This window comes from Mobula hypostoma, chromosome 6 (assembly GCF_963921235.1).
Source record: "Mobula hypostoma chromosome 6, sMobHyp1.1, whole genome shotgun sequence".
Classification (NCBI taxonomy): Eukaryota; Metazoa; Chordata; class Chondrichthyes; order Myliobatiformes; family Myliobatidae; genus Mobula; species Mobula hypostoma.
The window spans coordinates 117,936,834-117,956,985 of record NC_086102.1 but is presented as its reverse complement, the minus strand read 5'-3'; the positions used below and the strand labels follow the sequence as shown (position 1 = coordinate 117,956,985).

The 20,152-nt window shown below is 39.5% G+C and overlaps 1 protein-coding gene across 5 annotated transcripts in view; it reads left to right on the top strand.

The window, feature by feature from the left end:
* The window catches only part of rbm44 (RNA binding motif protein 44), a 118,880-nt gene extending 99,307 nt beyond the window's left edge, over positions 1-19,573 (top strand). For 3 of the 5 annotated variants that reach the window (XM_063050002.1, XM_063050004.1, XM_063050007.1), the window contains 4 exons: positions 4,331-4,604; positions 15,438-15,583; positions 16,354-16,492; positions 19,331-19,573. In XM_063050002.1, the coding sequence (XP_062906072.1) occupies positions 4,331-4,604; positions 15,438-15,583; positions 16,354-16,489 (556 nt within the window). In that variant the 3' untranslated portion in view covers positions 16,490-16,492; positions 19,331-19,573. Of the gene's footprint in view, positions 1-4,330; positions 4,605-15,437; positions 15,584-16,353; positions 16,493-19,330 lie in introns of those variants that run through there. The other 2 variants (XM_063050005.1, XM_063050006.1) reach the window with 2 other exon arrangements.
* Positions 19,574-20,152: the final 579 nt, after the last annotated feature.

The following is a 20,152-nucleotide window of genomic DNA, read 5'->3' as shown; positions in this document are numbered from 1 at the left end:
TGGGGCCTTGAATGGAGGTGAGGGAGGAGGTGAATGACACCTTAGACTGCTTGCAGGGATAAGTGCCAGGAGGGAGATTAGTGGGGAGGAATGAATGGACAAGCACTCATCTAGACTTAAATGCTGTTAGTGACTCTACTTCTACTACTGTCTCTGGCAGTAAATTCCAAGTCCTCAGCACTCTGGGTGGAAAAAATCCCCCTCAGATCCAGCTAATTTTTTGTCCTTTACCCCAAATCTATGTCCCTCTAGTTTTATTAGCTCAGATATGAAGAATATTTCCTGCTGTTACCATATATAAACTTATAAATTATAATTATATATACTTTGGTCGTATTCTTCTCTTAACCTCATTGGCTCCAGGAAGAACAGATCCCCAGTCTCTCATAACTGAAACACTCCACCCAAAGCAATATCCTGGTGAAAACATGGGACTGCAGATGCTGGAATCTGAAGCAATAGACAGTCTGCTAGAGGAATACTTCTGTGGAGGGAGAATGTTGACATCTCTGATCCCTTTATCCTAGTGAATTTTCTTTGCACGCTTTCCAATATTATCACATCTTTCCTATAGTGTTGTGTCCAGAGTTACAAGCAGTACTCTAGCTGAGGTCTGACCAACATTTTATGACATCGGTGCATAACCACATACTCTTGTATTTCCTGCATTGACAAATGTAGTCCAGTACCCCAGTGCTGCCTTAATTTTTAATTTACCTAAGCTGCCATCTTTAAGAAGCTTTGGACTTGAATGCCAAGGTACTTCTGTTCTTCGGTGTTCACTAAGATCTTCTCATTCATGGTTTATGTTCCCAGCCTCTTTAGTACTTCCAAATGCATCATCTCGTACTTACCATGATTAAACTCCGTCTGCCATTTCTCAAAAACGAGAAAACCTGCAGATGCTGGAAATCTGGGTGGGGAATGGTGAGTAAGGAGGGCATTCCTGGAAGTTGGAGAAATCAATGTTCATGCCATCAGGTTGGTAGCTGCCCAGACAGAATATAAGGTGGTGTTCCTCCAACCTGATTGTGGCCTCATTGCGAAAGTAGAGGAGCCTGTGGATTAACATATGGGACTGGGGATTAAAATGGATGGCTACTGGGAGATCCCATTTCTGGCAGATGGAGCGTAGGTGCTCGGTGAAGCGGTCTCCCATTCTATGTTGTGTCTCGCCGATAACAGGAGGCCACAGTGGAAGCACCAGATGCAGCATTTGCCCCCAACAGACTCACAAGTGAAGTGTCACCTCACCTGGAAGGACTGCTTGGGGCCCTGAACGATAGCAGGGAAGAGATGTAGGGGTAGGTGTAGTACTTGTTCCGCTTGCAAGGATAAGTGCCAGGAGGGAGTCATGTAGGGAGCAATCCCTTTGGAAAGCAGAATGTTGGGGGGAGGGGGGGGAGATGTGCCTGGTGGTGGGGTCCCTTTGGAGATGGCAACCCCACCCCTCACCATTCTCCGTCCTCTTTTCCCTCTCTCACCTTATCTCCTTGCCTGCTCATCACCTCCCTCTGGTGTCCTCCCCCTTTTTTTTTCTTCTATGGGTCAACAAGAGGTCGACGGCAGACAATCTCAATAGATCTCCACATGGCTTTAGACTACCTAGACAACATAAACACCTATGTCAGGATGCTGTTCATCGACTATAGCTCAGCACTTAATACGATCATTCCCACAATCCTGATCGAGAAGTTGCAGAACCTGGGCCTCTGTACCTCCCTCTGCAATTGGATCCTCGACTTCCTAACCGGTAGACCACAGTCTGTGTGGATTGGTGATAACATATCCTCCTCGCTGATGATCAACACTGGCGCACCTCAGGGGTGTGTGCTTAGCCCACTGCTCTACTCTCTATACACATGACTGTGTGGCTAGGCGTAGCCCAAATAGCATCTACAAATTTGCTGACGATACAACCATTGTTGGTAGAATTTCAGGTGGTGACAAGAGGGTGTACAGGAGTGAGATATGCCCACTGGTGGAATGGTGCCGCAGCAACAACCTGGCTCTCAATGTCAGTAAGACAAAACAGCTGATTGTGGACTTCATGAAGGGTAAGACGAAGCAGCATATACCAATCCTCAAGAGGGATCAGAAGTGGAGAGAGTGAGCGGCTTCAAGTTCCTAGGTGTCAAGATCTCTAAGGATCTAACCTGGTCCCAACATATCGATGTAGTCATAAAGAAGGCAAGGCAGCGGCTGTACTTTATTAGGAGTTTGAAGAGATTCAGCATGTCAACAAATACACTCAAAAACTTCTATAGTTGTACTGTGGAGAGCATTCTGACAGGCTGCATCACTGTCTGGTATGGAGGGGCTACTGCCCAGGACCGAAAGAAGCTGCAGAAGGCTGTAAATCTAGTCAGCTCCATCTTGGGCACTATCCTACAAAGTCCCCAGGACATATTTAGGGAGCGATGTCTCAAAAGGCAGCGTCCATTATTACGGACCTCCAGCACCCAGGGCATGCCCTTTTCTCATTATTACCATCAGAGAGGAGGTACAGAAGCCTGAAGGTACACACTCAGCAATTCAGGAACAGCTTCTTCCCCTCTGCCATCCAATTCCTAAATGGACATTGAAGCTTTGGACACTACCTCACTTTTTTAAATATGCAGTATTTCTGTTTTTGCACATTTAAAAAAATCTATTCAATATATGTAATTGATTTACTTGTTTATTTATTATTATTGTTTTATTTTATTTATTATTATTTTTCTCTCTGCTAGATTATGTATTATATTGAACAGCTGTTGCTAAGTTAACAAATTTCACATCACATGCCGGTGATATTAAACCTGATTCTGATTCTGACTTTCTGACCTTCTGTCCTCTCCTATCAGAGTCCCCTTTCTCCAGCCCTGTATCTCTTCCACCAATCAAATTCCCAGCTCTTTACTTCATCCCTCCCCCTCCCAGTTTCATGTATCACCTTATTTCCCTCTCCCCTCACCCCATCTTTTAAATCTACTCCTTATTTTTTTTCTCTAGTCCTGCTGAAGAGTCTCAGGTGGAAATGTGAGCTGTACTTTTTTCCATAGATGCTGCCTGGCCTGCTGAGTTCCTCCAACATTTTGTGTCTGCCATTTCTCAACCCATTTCACCCACCTTTCAATGTCATGCTGTAACCTAAGACCATGCTCCACTTCCAAATCATTCAAGTATATTCAAGGGAGGGAGGAGAAGATGGCGTGATGCAGCGTGCACAGCCATTCCAAATGAATATCAATATGTGTAACTAGGGGTGCCATGCACAATCCAGATTTGATGGGGACAGCCGTGAAGCGCAGAGGAACATCTGGAGAAGCTTCTGAAATGCCTGCTTCGCTGCCGCTGCTACTGTGCAATTGAGAATCTCCAGAGACGAAGGCCCCAAATCCTCGGCTTATCGCCTGTTGCTGGGGCCGGGGTCGAAACACTCGGCAGAGATGGCTCGGTGCTCAGTGTCGAATAGGTGGTCAGAGGCTCGGAGTTTTTTGGATGGACTCGGAGTCGGACTGTGGTTGGATGCTTCTGGGATGCTGCATCGGCAAGTTGGCGCTGGAGATTTACCGTCTGCGTGAGATGATGGGACTTTCGAGAGACTCTTTGAGATTTTTACTATGCCGTGGTCTGTTCTTATCAAATTACGGTATTGCTTTGTACTGTTGTAACTATATGTTATAATTATGTGGTTTTTGTTAGTTTTTAAGTCAGTTTGTCATGTGTTTTTGTGATATCATTATGGAAAACCATTTTTATCATTTCTTAATGCATGCATTACTAAATGACAATAAAAGGGGACTGCGTGTCCTCATAATCATAATCATAATATTATGCACAGCAAGGGTTTCAACACGGAGCCATATGGAATCACTAGTGATGGCATCCAATCACTAAAACAGTTCTCTATCATCACCCCCTCGCTTCAATTGCCAAGGCAACTTTGGATCCAATTTACCAACTTCTGAATCTCACGGTCCCTCATCTTTTGGACCAGTTTTCCACCTGAGACCTTTTCAAGGGTCTTACCAAAATCTATGTAATGCAATATCAACTCCCCACAGTCCTTTTGATCCCACATTCCTATTGTTCACTCCCCAAAACTCTTAATGACTGATTTTGATTGCCACATTTATTCAGTTCCAAAGGCCCTATTTTCTCTGATTTGCTATTATCAGAATACACTTTCAGCAGTTGGAAAAGGCAAGAATGCTTTGAGCTGAAGGATACATCAGTAAATCCCTCAGCAACTACCACTTAGTTAAAGTTGCTTAATTTTGATATGGAACTGCAAGTTTTTGCACTGGAGACATGGTATAAATATTTTTGCTTATGCTCTTGTCAGGTGTGCAGTTCTGAAAGTTGACTCTCCCAGCTTTGCCAAGTTAGCAGTGGATGAAATGAATGGAAGAGAATATCATGGAATGCCCATTAAAGTCCATATGGCAAAAATCTCAGGAGATCACATGATATCTGTACTTAAAAATCATCCACTGCTTCCACTGAAGAAACACCATCTGATGCAAGACCATGCTACAAAGGATACCAAATTCAAAGTGGACAGTCAATGGGATTCTTATTCTGAATTAACAAAGATTCATTATGCAGCTTCTCATAAGGTATTGAAAAAATATATAAAATGCCTGTTGTCTTTACTTAGAAAGATATTTTGTTTAATATTAAATCCATATGCATTAATACGAATGCATGTGCATTGACATATGGGGAAGGACCTGTTGATATTGGATACAGAGGCACAGTGCAGCTAAGCATGTGGATAATACTGCCTAACTCAAGAGTGATGTAAGTGGAGGAGACTTTAAATTGCACAGGACTTCTTCTTAAGTCAGTACTAGGGGGAAAAAGGTTGTACTTAAGAGCCAGCTTTGGGGAAAAATGTCCTTTATGAGCAAATATACAAGTACCTTGCATTGTGCAATCCTGTAGAATATTGATATGTTAGCTTTCTTGGTCCTCCAGTCCAAACATTCTTGAGTAGGTATCCTCCCCCTCTCATCCACTCTGGGTCTGCTTATGATATGCATTGCTCTTTTAGGAATCTGGTACAAACCCCTGCCTTCTGGAAACTTGAGTGCTGTGAACCAGGCATAAATCTCTATCCTCCGCTTGCACTGCCCTGGCATTGAATAGCCCCAAAACTCGGTGGGGAGAGGCTGCCTGTGAGAGTTGGTATTCTTTGAGGCAAGTGATGTAGCTGCTCAGCACTGAGATTACAGATCTGAGGGTAGACCCCAACCAGCACACTAAATGCACTCTATTGCTGGGTACTGTCAGCACTAGCATAAACAAACCTCTCAACTGTCAAGAGCTGTGCAGTGAAGGTTCCATCATAAGATTGACCATAAGTTCCTGGTGGTATACCAATACGCAAAGCAGGCGCTATTCATCTGCAGCATCTCATTGCAGAGTGGTTACACCACACCTGCAGCCTGCCAGCACTAATCCTCACATGCAGTTTCTCCACATCACTGACAGTGGAACAATCCACTGATAAATTTGCAACCGGTTCTCAGCTTAACCACAATGTCAGTAATATATAAACACAGTATATAGTACCAGAATTACTGTTTAGCATTAGTTCAGTTCATAGAGTGATATAGCATGGAAACAGAGTTCTTTGGCTTTCCAAATCCATACTGACCATCAAGGACCCATTTACAGTAACTGTATTTTATGTACGCCACATCCCTATACATCCATCTAGTTTCTACCACTCACTTACACATTAGGATCTATTTACAATGGCCAATTAACCTAATAGATATCCCTCTTTAAGATGTTGCAGGAAAATAGAGTACCTAGAGTAAGCCTGTGTGTTCACAGTGAGAACATGTGATACCACAGACCCTTCCAAAGGTCAGGATGAACCTGGGTTGTTGTGTAGAGGTAATTATTAGCTACACCACTGCCACCCAGTTGGCATACTCATTTCTGTAGTTGCATTCCTGAAGCAATTAGCAAGGCCACCTGTGCAAATGTAAATCTGGCCCATCACACAGGCTGGAGGAATTCAGTGTGTCAGGTAGCATCTATGGAGAAAAATGGGCAGTTGACATATTGGGTACAGACCTTTTTATCTGGACTGCCCTCCCTGCCTCCCTCTATTCCATTCTCTACCTTCTGTCCTGTCAGATACCATGATCTTCAGCCCTATGTCTCATACCTATAGACTTTGCAGCTTCTGACACTATTCCAGATCTTCCATTTCCCCATTTGCCCTCCCCCTTTCCTCACCTGGATCCACCTAATCCTGCCACCTTCCACCTTTTTATATTGGCTATCTCTTCTCTATCTATCAGTCCAGATGAAGTGACTCGACTAGAAATGCCAACTGTCCATTTTCCTCTATAGATACTACCTGACCAGCAGAATTCCTCCAGCTTTATATGTGTAGCTCTACATTCCAGCAGTCTCTTGTGTCTCCATAATGGATCTTCGCCATCTTCTGTAATTATTTCTGGGATGCCATTTAATATTTCTGCTTTTTTTAATTTCTGGAACAGCTCCTCATTTGGGTTGCAGGTGTTTCACATCTATAAAAACTTGAGATAATAGATCCAGATTAAACAGAAGATGTTCTGAGTAACAAAATTGTTTTCTAGCTTGAATGTATCAGTATAATTGTTGTACTCTATATTATCCATATAAGAACATGCATATCTCAATGGAAATCAGGCTGATGTGGTTAAGTTTTATCTTGTATACCTGATGCACGTCTATGTTTTGTGCCCTGGAATTTATTCCCTTGGATTTCTTCCAGACATGTACTGGGTTCCTTTCAGACAGATAGGATCTGATATATTTATATTTGGAATGTCATTGAGCAATCTGCCATCCCCTCTGCCATCCAATTTCTGAATGGACATTGAACCCATGAACACTACATCATGACGTTTTTATTTTTATTTTTGCACTATTTAATTAATATACTGTAATCCACAGTTTTTCTCTATTATTATGTATTGCATTGTACTGATGCCTCAAAGACAACAAATTACATGACATATGCCGGTGATATTAAGGCTGATTCTGATATGTACTTTGATAATAAGTTTACTTTAAACTTTACACTTCGAACTGGAGAACCGCTTAGTTCCAGTTTATAAGCACAAGAGATTCTGCAGATGCTGGAAATCTTGAACAGCAGAAAAAAAATACTATAGAACTCAGCAAGTCAGGTGGCCTGTATGGAGAAGAATAAGCAGTCATGTTTCAGACCAAGATCCTTCGTCAGGATTTCATCAGGTTCTGCTTTAGATTTCTCTTCGAAAGTGGCATTTGTTCAAAAGGGGGTGCAGAGACATGGCAGAAACTACAGGCTAGTGAAGTCAATGACTGATGTGGGCAAGCTTTTAGAATGGAGTATATTGACAAAGGGAACGCAGAAGATATCTTCTACATGATTTTTAGATAGTATTTGATGAAGTCCCGCACAAGACTGCTTAGCAAAATTGAATTTGATGATTAGTAGCAGAAAACTTAAAAGAAGAACACAGAGAAGTGGTAAATAGTTGCTTCTCAGAAAGTATAGTGGACAGAGGTATTCCTCACTGTCATATATTTTAATGGCTTGGACATGAGCATGCAGGTAAAGATCCAAAGTTACGGATTGAAGGTGTGTTAAACAAGGATAGCAGTAGCTCAAGAGGCAGTGGCTCAGAAAGGTGGCAACCATCATTAAGTGCCTTAATTCAGGACATGCATGTTCTGTTCATTTGGACTATATAAGTATTTAGTACACATGCATACTCTCCCTGTTATGCACGTGTACGCATGTGGAGAGAGAGGAATTGTGGGATGTAAAGGTAGTGGCCCTCAGGTATTGAAGAAAGATGACGAAAGTAATGTTGTTCAAACAGAAGAAAAATGTGTCCTTGTTGTTTGGATGTTAACAGTGGTAGCAGAGGATGGTTACTAATTGTAGGATCCCTTCAGCATTTGGTGAGAGCAAGCCTTATGAAAGCTGGAAAAATGAAATTGGAATATGATTCATGTTACAGAACTGGAGAAGACGAAGCAAGCCTTGGCTGTTGTGTTGTTGCTTTCAGGAAGAACAAGAGAGACAGCGATGAGAATTTCAGTAGAAGACTTGAACAAAGACGATGATATGAATGCGCTAATAAATATACAACTTTTTTTTTGAAGGAAGAAAAGGATTGGGTTTATGAGGCTGTTTTTCTGGCCACACTGAGCTTTTCTATGGTGACCCAAAGAAGGACAGTCTACATATAACATGTGTTACAGATAACTATTCTTTGGATGATGCCATCAAATCCACCAAGTTGTTACAGAAAAGAAACTTCACCTAGAGATAAGCAGTATCAAAGAACTTGTCCAAACACAGAAAATTCATCATGTGTTATGGTCAACTACAAAGAATCAAGTAGCTGACTGTCTCACAAAGAAGGGAGCTCCAGCTCTTGTACTGTTAAAGGCACTTAGTGAAAGCATTTGGTACCTTAAGAATTGTATTAACTTCAAGGGTTAGAACTAATTCCCATAGCCTAAGGGACATTTGAATTCTCTTTAATATTCTTCAAATTAAAATTTTTAATATATACATAAAAAGAAGCAGGTTGTTGAGTTCACTTCATTTGACGTAAGTATTTAGTACACATGCGCACTCCCCCGTTACGCATGTGCGCGCATGTGGAGAGAGAGGAATTATAGGATGTAAAGGTGATGGCTCTCAGCCTTTGAAGGAGGACGTTGAAAGTAAAGTTGTTTAAACAAAAGAAAAAAAAGAGTCCTTGTTCGAGCATTAACAATGCACTCTTCCCATTACTAACATGGAGAAAGTACAGCTGCCTAAAGACCCACAATCAACATTTTAGGAACAGCTTCTTTCCTCTTTGTCATTAGATTTCCATATGGTCTATGAACTCATCAACACTACTTTGTTATTCCTCTTTGTGCTATTCATTTATTTATTTTGTGGCTTTTAGTAATCTTTATATCTTAAACGGTACTGTGACCACAAAGCAAATTGCATGATCTATATCGGGGTAAACAACCTGCAGCCTGTGGGCCAGATCCGGCCCATGAGCAATTTTTCCTTACTCTGAGTGTTTCACGCGACCACACTGATGGACATGCATGGCGTCTTGTTACACTGGCCCCAGGTTCCATATTGTTCCAAACCAAACACTGGTATAAACAAATGACGGGAAGGCAGACTACCTTATTAATATGTATTAGATACTCTATGTGCATGCACGGGTTTTCAGATAGGATTGTTCAAATTTGTAAACAGAAACAGCATCACTGAGTTTTAACAAGAAATCCACGCTAAATATCAAGATATTTACATGTGCTACAATACTTGTTGAATATCTCGCATCTCAAAATAAAATCGAAGAAAAAAATTCCAATGGTAATGAATGCAAAACGCAGGAAGGTAGACACTGAGTGCCAAAATTTCCAAGACACTTGGACACTAGATTACTTCTTCATCGAGCAGGCTGGGAAACCAGTTTGTCTCATTTGCCTAGAAAATGTTGCTATGAAGAAGGTGGCAAATATCAGGCGACATTACGAGACCCGCCATAGTGGAAATTTTAAAAAGTTTACCGGGCAAGCAAGGAAAGACGAAGTTGAGCGAATGAAGTCTAGTTTTGGGAAAACAAACGTCATTTTTTTGCCAAGGAAAGCAGTGAAAATGAAAGAAATACCCGTGCCAGCTACGAAGTCTCAAAATGTATTGCAGAAAAGATGAAGCCTTTTACAGATGGAGAGTTTATCGAAGAATGTTGACCATGCAAAAAAGATGGCATTGTTTGGCAGCACTTACCTGTGTGAGCAATTATTTTCAAAGATGAAGCACACCGAGAACCATTTGAGAACAAGATTGACTGATGCCCATCTGGATAACGTCTTGCTCTTGGCATCAACAAGTCTGACACCCAATATTGAGAAGCTTTCAAGCAACAAACAGCATCAAGTTTCACATTGATTTATCGACTGTTGGCATTAAAATTTTCTTTTTTATTATACTTAATTTACCACCATTCAGTGCATCATGTTCATACATTTATGTTTAAAGATTCTTTGTGTCCTTTTAATATATTCAAAAGATGCCTTGATTGAAATAAATTGCAACTAAAATGAATTCTTTCATTACTAATTGGCATCCTTGGTTAAGCACGTGATTTTCTAGCATGTGTTATTCATTAATTTGAGGCAAAACATAACTTGATGTATTTAAATGGATAATTCCCATATTTCAATTTTTTATGGCACTTACCTGGCCCACTGTCTGCTCATTAATACATGATCCAGCCCACAGAGGCAAAAAGGTTGCCGACCCTGAGCAATATCAGTGATGATAAACATTATTTTGAATTGAGAGGCAAGTTTCATGTGGAATTTAATACAGTAAAGAGTAAAGCAATACAATCATAAGGTTTTCATAGCTGGGGGCAGGTAGAGGAGATAATCTCCCACTACCTATTAAATGCTCTCAAATGGCCTCTGACGACTAAGTCCAGCAGAACCGCTTCTACTGATACAAGAAGGGGCAAAGGTGGGTTACTGGCACCTTAAAACCTGTCACTTCAGACAGATGGGGCTTGTCAGCCATGATTGGCAGTTCACCTAAGAGAAGGAAAACTCTGATCTCAAACTCCCACAGTCTTGCAGCTATACCCACTCATGGTGAAGGCTTTGGGAGTAATCCCAAGGAAGAACCTGGAGCTGGAGTCCCTAACGCAGTCCTACGTTGAGTTCAACATTGACGGGCAATTCCTGCAACGCCGCTGATGCCAAACGGTATCAGTCTCTACAAATCTTTTGGAATCAGCAGCTGCGTGGAGAAGGAGAGCCTGCTGCATGGGCAATAAGGGTCAACCTTCACTAATCCGGCACCACTGGGACCTGAGGAGTGCCAGATTGGTGAAAATGCCAAATTACAGAAGCATCACATTAAGCATAATCAGTGCTGGATTATCGAAGGAACCGGATTACAAGTAGTCAGATTAGTGAAGGTCGACCTGTAGTTTGCTCTTCATATCCTACTGCCCTGGTTTGCATATCACATAGACAGCTAGGATGCAATATCCATGGTCAACCCCAACCAGTGGAGGGCCTCGATATACTTCAGCAGAGACAACATGGACTAAATGCAGATTGCAAAAGTATATGAAGACTTGAGATTCATAAAGAAGCAAAGTATGAAATATGATAAGTTTCATTGACATTGTATAAAACAATGGCTGGATTATACATAGAAAACTCTACTTGCTACACTTCGGAAAGATCTAGATTTTTCAGATATAGATTTAATGTAAAGATTCTAGGAATGAACAATCAGGACTGAAAAGCTGAAAATGTTCTTGTAGAAAAGGTTGAAAAGAGATTTAAGTGTAGTGGACAAGATCAAGACTGGTTTAGAACGTGATAGATAGGAAGCTGTTCTCAATTGCAAATGGTTCAAGGACCAAGGAATACAAATTTATAATTTTGAGCAAAGGACATAAAGTGAAACTATATGAATAAAATATTTTAAAATGCTAAAAGTGATCAGGTTCTGGAACAGAGCAGATGACTGTTGCAGAAAAATAATTCATTTGTGCCTTAAAACTACAATAACCCAGCATTCATGGAACTTTGGTAGAGCTGAACTAGATTTTACTGCTAATATACCCTAGCACACTTCTATTTCATATTTTAAACATGTCATAAGTAGTAGTATAATTTTCCAGTGAACCAACAATTTTAAAAGGGGCAGAAAAATATATGAGCACTCTGGGGCCACAAACCTACCCACGTCTCTCACTACATTGTTCTGTACCCTGGCTTTGGCAGCACTGCACACTCACAGCTCCAGCTACACACCCTTCCTGCCCTCAGGACCTCCAGTATGAGTGCATGTGCACACACACTTGAGTGGCTTCAGTTCATAGTTGAGAGGAGTGAAGTTATTCATGCCAATTCGGGAGCCGGATGATTGTAGGGTAATAACTGTTACTGAACCTGGTGGTATGCGACCTAAGGTTCCTGTATCTCCTGCCCAGAGGTAGTAGCGAGAAGAGAGAATGGTCTGGATGACAGGGCTCTTTGATAAGGGATGCTACTTCCTTGTGGCAGCACTCTTTGTAAATGTGCTCAGTGGTGGGGAGGATTTTGCCTGTGATATACTGGGCTGTATCCACTACTTTCTGTAGACTTTGGTATTTCCATACCACGCCATAATGTAACCAGTCAGAATATTTTCCACTGTGCATCCTTAGAAGTTCATCAAAATTTTAAATGGCATGCCGAAATATGAAAACTTCTAAGTAGAGGTGCTGTTGTACCTGTAGTCGATATTAGCTCTTTGGCTTTGCTAACATTAAGAGGTTGTTGTGACACCATTCAACCATATCTTCAATTTTTCTCCTATATGCCGATTTGTTACCACTTTTGATTCGGCTAACGACAGCGTATTCCCTCTGGATTCTTATTTTTGTTGGTCTGTTCTTTGGACCCATTGTTTTGTGTCTCCTGTGAAAACAGAGTTGTTTAATTCTCACCCATTTCTTTATTCCTAGAAATAAATTCTCCCTTCTCTGCCTATAAGAAGCCCACACTTGCCCTAGCTTGGTATTTCCCTTTTACATGCCAAGAAGCTCTTTCCATCTGTTTTGTTTCTTACCAGTTTACCTTCTCATTCTGTCTTCTTTTTTTTTATCAATTTCCTATTCCATTGCAGAATTCTTTGGTGCTTCCAATCCATTGACCTAACAGATTTTTTCCCTCTAATTTAATGCTGTCTTTAATTTCTCCAACAGCTGTAGATGGGCTACTTTTGTTAATGGGTTCTTGTTGCTTTAAAGGAATACATTTCTGTAAATTAACTGCTAGGCAATGCCTTTCCATTATGTATTCCAGTCTTAATAGTTTTGTTTGTTTACATTTAAGACCCTAGGTTTTTGAATTGTTTTTCAAACTGACCATGAAATTCTTTTGTTTGTGGTTTCTTTTTCCTAAAATCCCCCTTACAACAAAACTGGGAATTAACCCTTTTTTCATTGCATAAGGGAGATCTAAAATATTCATTACGCTTGTTGGATCTTAAACAAAGTGATCTAAAATTTCATATCCATTCATGCATTTAAAAACACTTATTAGTTCTTTTGCTGACCACGTTCCTTTTATAACAGGTTAATTATTCTCACATGTACCAAGATACACTGAAAAGCTTTATTTAGCAACCCATTCAGATAAATCATTTCAAACATAAGAACATCAAGGTATTACAAAGGAAAAAGGAAGTAATAGAGAAAGTGCAGTGCAGGTAGACTAATAAGGTGCAAGAGCCACAATGAGGTAGACTGAATTTGTCTTTATTACACACAATCTGTTTAAGAGTAATTGAGATGTATATGAGTAGAGCTGTTATCATGCATCTAATGAATAGACATGCTGAGAGCAGCTTGCAGAGACACCACACACCATTGCTATCTTGCTCTTTATCCTCTAAGTCTTGATCTCTCTGAAGTAATAGTTTTCCTCTTGTATTCAATCTATACCTTATATGAGTTTTTAAACGTCTCTGTCAAATCCTTCATATTATCTTCTCTATTCCAAGGATACCAACCTCATTTCTTAAATATTGCCACACAACTAAAGGCCCTTATTCTCCAATAATTTTACTAAATTTCTAATGCACACAATCTAAAGCCTATCTGTGAGATGTGTAGAAAAAGACACAATACTCCAAATGTATCCAAAGCAGTATTTTTTAGAAATTAGTTGTGATTTGCACATGCTGTTCTGTGTCTAAATTTATAACTCCAAAGGTCCCATATAATTTGTTCCAGGATTTAGGTAATGAAAAATTAAAACACTTTTGTCAGGATAGAATGTAACTAGGTGTGGGAGTGAACCTGCAGGTGATTGTGCTCCAGTGACATACAGACTTAGTTCTTCTGGTAGATGCTGCAGGTTTGGTAGATGCTTCCAATATCATCTAGACAACTAACTGAAGTGCATCTGTATACGTGGTATGATGGCATACAGTACAGCTTCCATGCACTTGTGTTGGAGGAAATGACCATTTTAGGATATAGGGAAAGTTAAACAGACTTTCTGTCTCAAATATTGTAAGGACAGCATTTGTCCAATGCCATTACACTCTTAATCTGACAGAATATTGCTTAGTTGATAACCATGCTGCACGCTTACTAATGACACAGAAGGGAACTATTACAGGTTTTCAGCAAATTGTTTCCATTCCCCTCATTCCTCTGAAGCCTTACAGCTTATCTCTCTCATGTGCTATCGAACTCCCTTTTGATTACTTTGAAGTTTACCTACGCTGATTGGTAATTTACAGCAGTTAACTAATCAACCAGCACAGTTTTGGGATGTGGGGGACAAAGTCCTCGTGATTACAGGGAGAATTTCCAAAACCGAGAGATCACCTTAAGTTAGGATTGACCCTGGACCCTTGAAGCTGTGAAGTAGCAATTCTGTTTGTTGTGCTATATATCTTTTATATTTCTTCAATCAGGATGTGCCCTCAGCACAGCTGTAGTTAAGTTTGTTTTACAATCACCTCTGTGTCAGATGTTAGTTGATTTCTTCCGCTCTAGAGATTTGAGTACAAAATTCTGACCAAAACTCCAGTGTGGCACTGAAGGTATTAAAGGTCCCTTTGCCCATATATGCCTTCAGATGAATATAAAAGATGCCACTGCACAATTTTGGAAAAGAACAGATGTATTAATCCTTGATGTTCTCATCAATAGTTACCTCTGGGCCAATACACACAAACTCTGATTGTCATCACACCACTGTACTGTATATCAGAATCAGATTTATTACCACCAACATGTATCATGAAATTTGTTAGCAGTAGTTCAATGTAATACATGATAATATAGAAAGGATAAATAAATAAATTACCATAAGTATATGTGTATTTTGAATAAAGTTAAAATAGTGCAAAATCAGAAATAATATATATTAAAAAGTGAGGTAGTGTTGATGGTTCAAAGACCCTTTAGGAATCGGATGGCAGAGGGGAAGAAGCTGTTCCTGAATTGCTGAGTGTGTGCCTTCAGGCTTCTCTACCTCCTTCCTAAGGGTAAAAGTGAGAAGAGATCATGCCCTGGGTGATGAGGGTCCTTAATAATGAACATCACCTTCTTGAGACACCACTCCTTGAAGATGTCTTGAGTACTATGGAGGCTAGCACCCAAGATCTGACTAATTGTATGACTTTCTGTAGCTTCTTTTGGTCCTGTGCAGTAGCTTCCCCCTACCAGACAGTGATGTTCTCCATGGTACATCTATAGAAGTTGTCTGAATTGTTACTGCTGTCAATTATTCCAACAATAATTGCAATTAAAACAGTTATTATAAGCAGTTTAATATAATCTAAGGTTACCAAAAACTAGGAACTTCAGCAAAATAAAGACTTATATTTTAATTGGTGTTCATGTTTTTAGATGAGCAGACGGACATATAAACAGATGCAGTGTCTACAAGACACCCCTACAGCAACAGGAACATTCATTCCCCCAAATTCTGCTAACTTGAGTAGTTTCATCAAACTAATGAAGATTCTCTTGGAATTGCACCCTGAAGCAAACAGGTCAGGAACTAATTTTTTTTTAATAATTAAGGTAAATAACTGCTCTAGAATGTGTATTGTTCTCAACCCCTTTTTGTCTTAAGACTTTTTATCTAAACTTGCTCTCAATTATATCTTGTAAATTCATTGTTTCTAAAATATATTTAATATTTAAAATATTAAAATATTTAATTTGCATTCCTATGCATTACATTTACTTTCAGCTCTTTAAATTTTATTTGAATACATCCTGCTTTGTATTTTGTATTCCCAATGCAGACGAAATAGATGCTCAATACACACATCATTTTTTTTCTTTAAAAATGTAATGAATATGCCTTCGAATTTTTCCTCCATTCTTGAAATTACTAACTTCTAGACATTACATCAATATGCCGGTGCTTCTGTATTTTTCACACGTGAAGCTAGAAGTATTCATTGATAGGCTATTTAAAAATGAAGTGGTAGATGTAGCCAAGCCTAGGTCTGTTATGTTTTCATGCTAGCTATCAACAAGGATTGGCAAAATACAAGAATCTTCGTGTATTCCCTCTTGTAGCTTACTGTCTTACTGTCACAATTGGATCAGCTAACTCAGCTTAAGTTAACCTGTGAATAACTGAGTCGATTATGGATAGTTACATATTGGGTTTGTAACACTTAAGGGGGATCAGGTATAGCTTGCTTTACAGGAGATTACATGATGCACATGCATGCAATATGTAGCTTAACCTTTTATATTTCTATGTTATTGTAGCTGTGAAGTAATTTGTAATTTGATTTGTGTTTAGGAATGATATCATTCAAGCATTAAAAGAAGTAAAGGCAAATAACAAAGGTTTTCTGAGTGGCTTGGCTCTGACCACAATTGTCGAATTGGCATCTGCTATCTTAAAACTACGGTTATCTTCAAATACCAAAGAATAGATGGTATGTGTTAAGAGTGTCCAGAATTTCATCTTACATTTTCTTGGAGCAGAATTAGTCCATTTGGCCATTAAAGTGTGCTCCACCATTTCATCATGGCTGATCCATTTTCCCTCTTAGCCCAATCTCCTGCCTTCTCCTCATATCCCTTCATGCTCTGAATAATCAAAAGCCTTAGTATACCCAATGACTTGGCCTCCACAGCCACCTGTGGCAATGAATTCCACAGATTCACCACTTTCTGGCTAAAGAAATTCCTCCTCATCTCCATTCTAAACAGGTGTCCTACTGTTCTGAGGCTGTGTCCTCTGGTCGTAGACTCCCACACCATAGGAAACATCCTCTGCACATTCACTCTATTGATGCCTTTTAACATTTGATAGGTTTCAATGAGGTCATCCTCATTCCTCTAATTCCAGTGAGAACAGGCTGAGAGCCATCAAAAGCTCTTCATATGACAAGCCTTTCAATCCTGGAATCTTATTTGTGAGCCTACTTTGAACACTGTTCATTGTCAGCATATCCTTTCTTAGATAAAGGGCCTAAAACTGCTCAGAGTACTCCAAGTGAGATTTCACGAGTGTTTCATAAACCCTTAATGTTACATCTTTACTTATATTCTAGTTGTCTTGAAATAAATGCTAACATCACATTTGCCTTCCTCAGCACCAACTCACCCTGCAAATAAACCCTTAGGAAATCCTGCACAAGGATTCCCAAATCCCTTAACACCTCAGTTTTTTTTGTATTTTCTCTACATTTAGATAATAGTCTACCCATTTATTTCTTCTACCAAGGTGCATGACCATGCACTTCTCAACACTGTATTCTATCTGCCATCTCTTTGCCCATTCTCCTAATCTGTCTTAAGTCCTTCTGTAGCCTCTCTACTTCCTCAAAACTACCTGCCCCTCCACCTAAGTTTGTATCGTCCACAAACTTTGCCACAAAGCCATCAATTCCGTCATCCAGGTCATTGACATAACGTAAAAAGAAGCAGTCCGAACACAGACCCCTGTAGAACACCACTAGTTACGGCAGCCAACCAGAAAGGGTTTCCCTTTATTCCCACTCTTTGCCTGCTGCTTTATCCATGCTAGTATCTTTCCTTTAATACCATGGGCTCTTAACTTGTTAATGAGCCTCATGTGTGGTACCTGGCCAAAAGCCTTCTGAAAATCCAAGTACGTAACATCTACTGATTTTCCTTTGTTGATCATGCTTGTTATTTTTTCAAAGAATTTCAATAGATTTGTCATGCAAGATTTTCCCTTAAAGACCACAGCCTATCTGATGTTGAATTGAAACAGTTTATGAAAATTATTGAGCCTTTTGAAATCTTAGTTGTAGAGTGCGAAGCGTTATTGACAGAAGTATTAATGATAGACAAATGTACATTAAGAAGAAATTTGGTTGCATTGTAATATGGGCCCTGAATTACCATGAACCTATTTTGTACTACTGATGTCAATCAGTTTTACTTCCATTATGTATTGGGCAGATAATTAAACAATTTACTGCTTTATAAACACAAGAGATTATGCAGATGTCGTAAATCCAGAATAACTCTCACAAAATGCTGGAGGAGCTTAGTAGGGCAGGCAACATCTGTGAAGAGGAATAAACAGTCATTGTTTCGGGCCTAACCCTTCATCAGGACTGGAAAGGAAGAGGGAAGAAGCCAGAATAAGAGGGAGGAGGGGAAAAAGTACAAGCTAGCAGGTGATAGGAGAAACCAGGAAACCAGGTGAGGGGGAAGGTCTGTGTGTGGGAGAGGAGTGTGAAGTGAGAAGCTGGGAGATGATATGTGAAAGAGGTAAAGGGCTAAAAAAGAAGGAATCTGATAAGAGAGGAAAGTGAACTGGAAGAAGGGGAAGGAGGGCACCAGAGGGAGTTAATGGGCAGGTGAGGAGAAGGGGTAAGAGGGGAGCCAGAAGGAAGAGGGTGAAGAAATATCCAGAAGTTAGAGAAATTGATGCTCATGTTATCAAGTTGTTTAATGACTTAAGTGTAGTTCAGTGCTTAAAAGGACGACTGTGCTCATCAAACCATGATCCCATACAAGAGTACTTGCTGATTTGTTATAGTGTACTAGTTTATGCAAATACTTTTAAACCATGTCTGCGAGCATTATTATGCTGAAAGTTTAAGTCACTGAAAGATTTTGGCATTTAACTTGTAATTTAGTCACATTTTATATTGCTGATGTTATTCCACCTCTTCCCTCAATTTACTGAAAAATACCAGAGGGTACAACAATAATGTAGTGGGGCAGAAAGATGTAGAGGGAATAATAATGGATTAAATAGACAAAATAATGATAGATTGTATTGTATTGTGAAGAACTGTGAGTCATTGATCCTAAGAAAATAAAATCATTATTTTCTGAATGATTAGAAGCTAAGAATTAGATATACATATATTTATAGATTCTAGTAAAATAGGGTAGTACAAAAATGGGAATAGAATTTTGTCCTCAAGAGCAAAAGCAGAATAAGGTTATATTACAATAGGCACAGATAGGGTCAATATGAACATTCAAGCCCTTTCTCGTAGTTAAGTTGAATACTTAATTTGACTAAATTATGAACGAATGCTGAGGGAAATTATGGCATTTCTGTCACTGCTTAAGTTCAGGTCAATGAATTTAAAATTAACCAGCGATTACGCTGAATAATTTAAGTACTCTCAATGCATTATTATATCCTAGCTTCCACAACTCACTAGGTCATTAGGGGAGCGTATACTGTATGGTTGCTTTCTTGATATTTGAGAATTTGAAATGTGTTGCGCTATAAACAAATTAATTGTGCTTTGATGCTTGTTGTAATTTCTTTTCAGTGTTCATGAAGAGGGAGAAACACCACTAATAAGTCCTGACTTCTGTTATGCTTGAGATGTTTGCAACCTTGCCTTTCATTTTTCATCAGTTTCATTTTGCCTTTGAAGAAATAATCCAGACTTGGAGGATTCTACATTTGTGGCACAATGCTTTTTAATGTTGTTCTGCTAATTGTGTTGATTATTGGACTTGTTATTCTTTTTGAGCTCCTCCTGTTTTGTGAGCATGTTGAATAAATTGATGAGAAGTAAATGATACGTCCACTGAAGTACATTTGCGCAGAATCACTTTGAATCAGAGCTTTGCATAATATTTAATTTCAACTTACATTCTACATTAAGAAAAAAACCTAAGATTGAACCTTTTTTATAAATCAGACCTGCCTGCTGTTCCTGGTCACTATCCTCCTGTTGGAAGTACATGCTTCTTTAGGTAAGGAGAACAAAATTATACACAGTACCAAAAGGACAGAGTATAATCAATATATATGGAGATGATAATTAACAAGCAAAAAAAAAAGGTGGTGAGGGATGAATCAGTGTCATACAACACTGCAACACAGAAACAGGCCCTTCGGGCCATCTTGTCTGTGCCAAACCATTAATTTACTCCATTCCATCGACCTGCACCTAGACAATAGCCCTCCATACCCCTCCCATCCATGTACCTACCAAATTTCTCTTAAATGTTGAAATTTACCGTGATCCATCACTGAGCAAAGTAAATTGCAAAATTAAACTAAAATATTTGACAATAGACAAACAGTGTAAACCATTGGATCTTGTAAATCAATAAATGTAAAATCCATTGAGAAGTTAAAG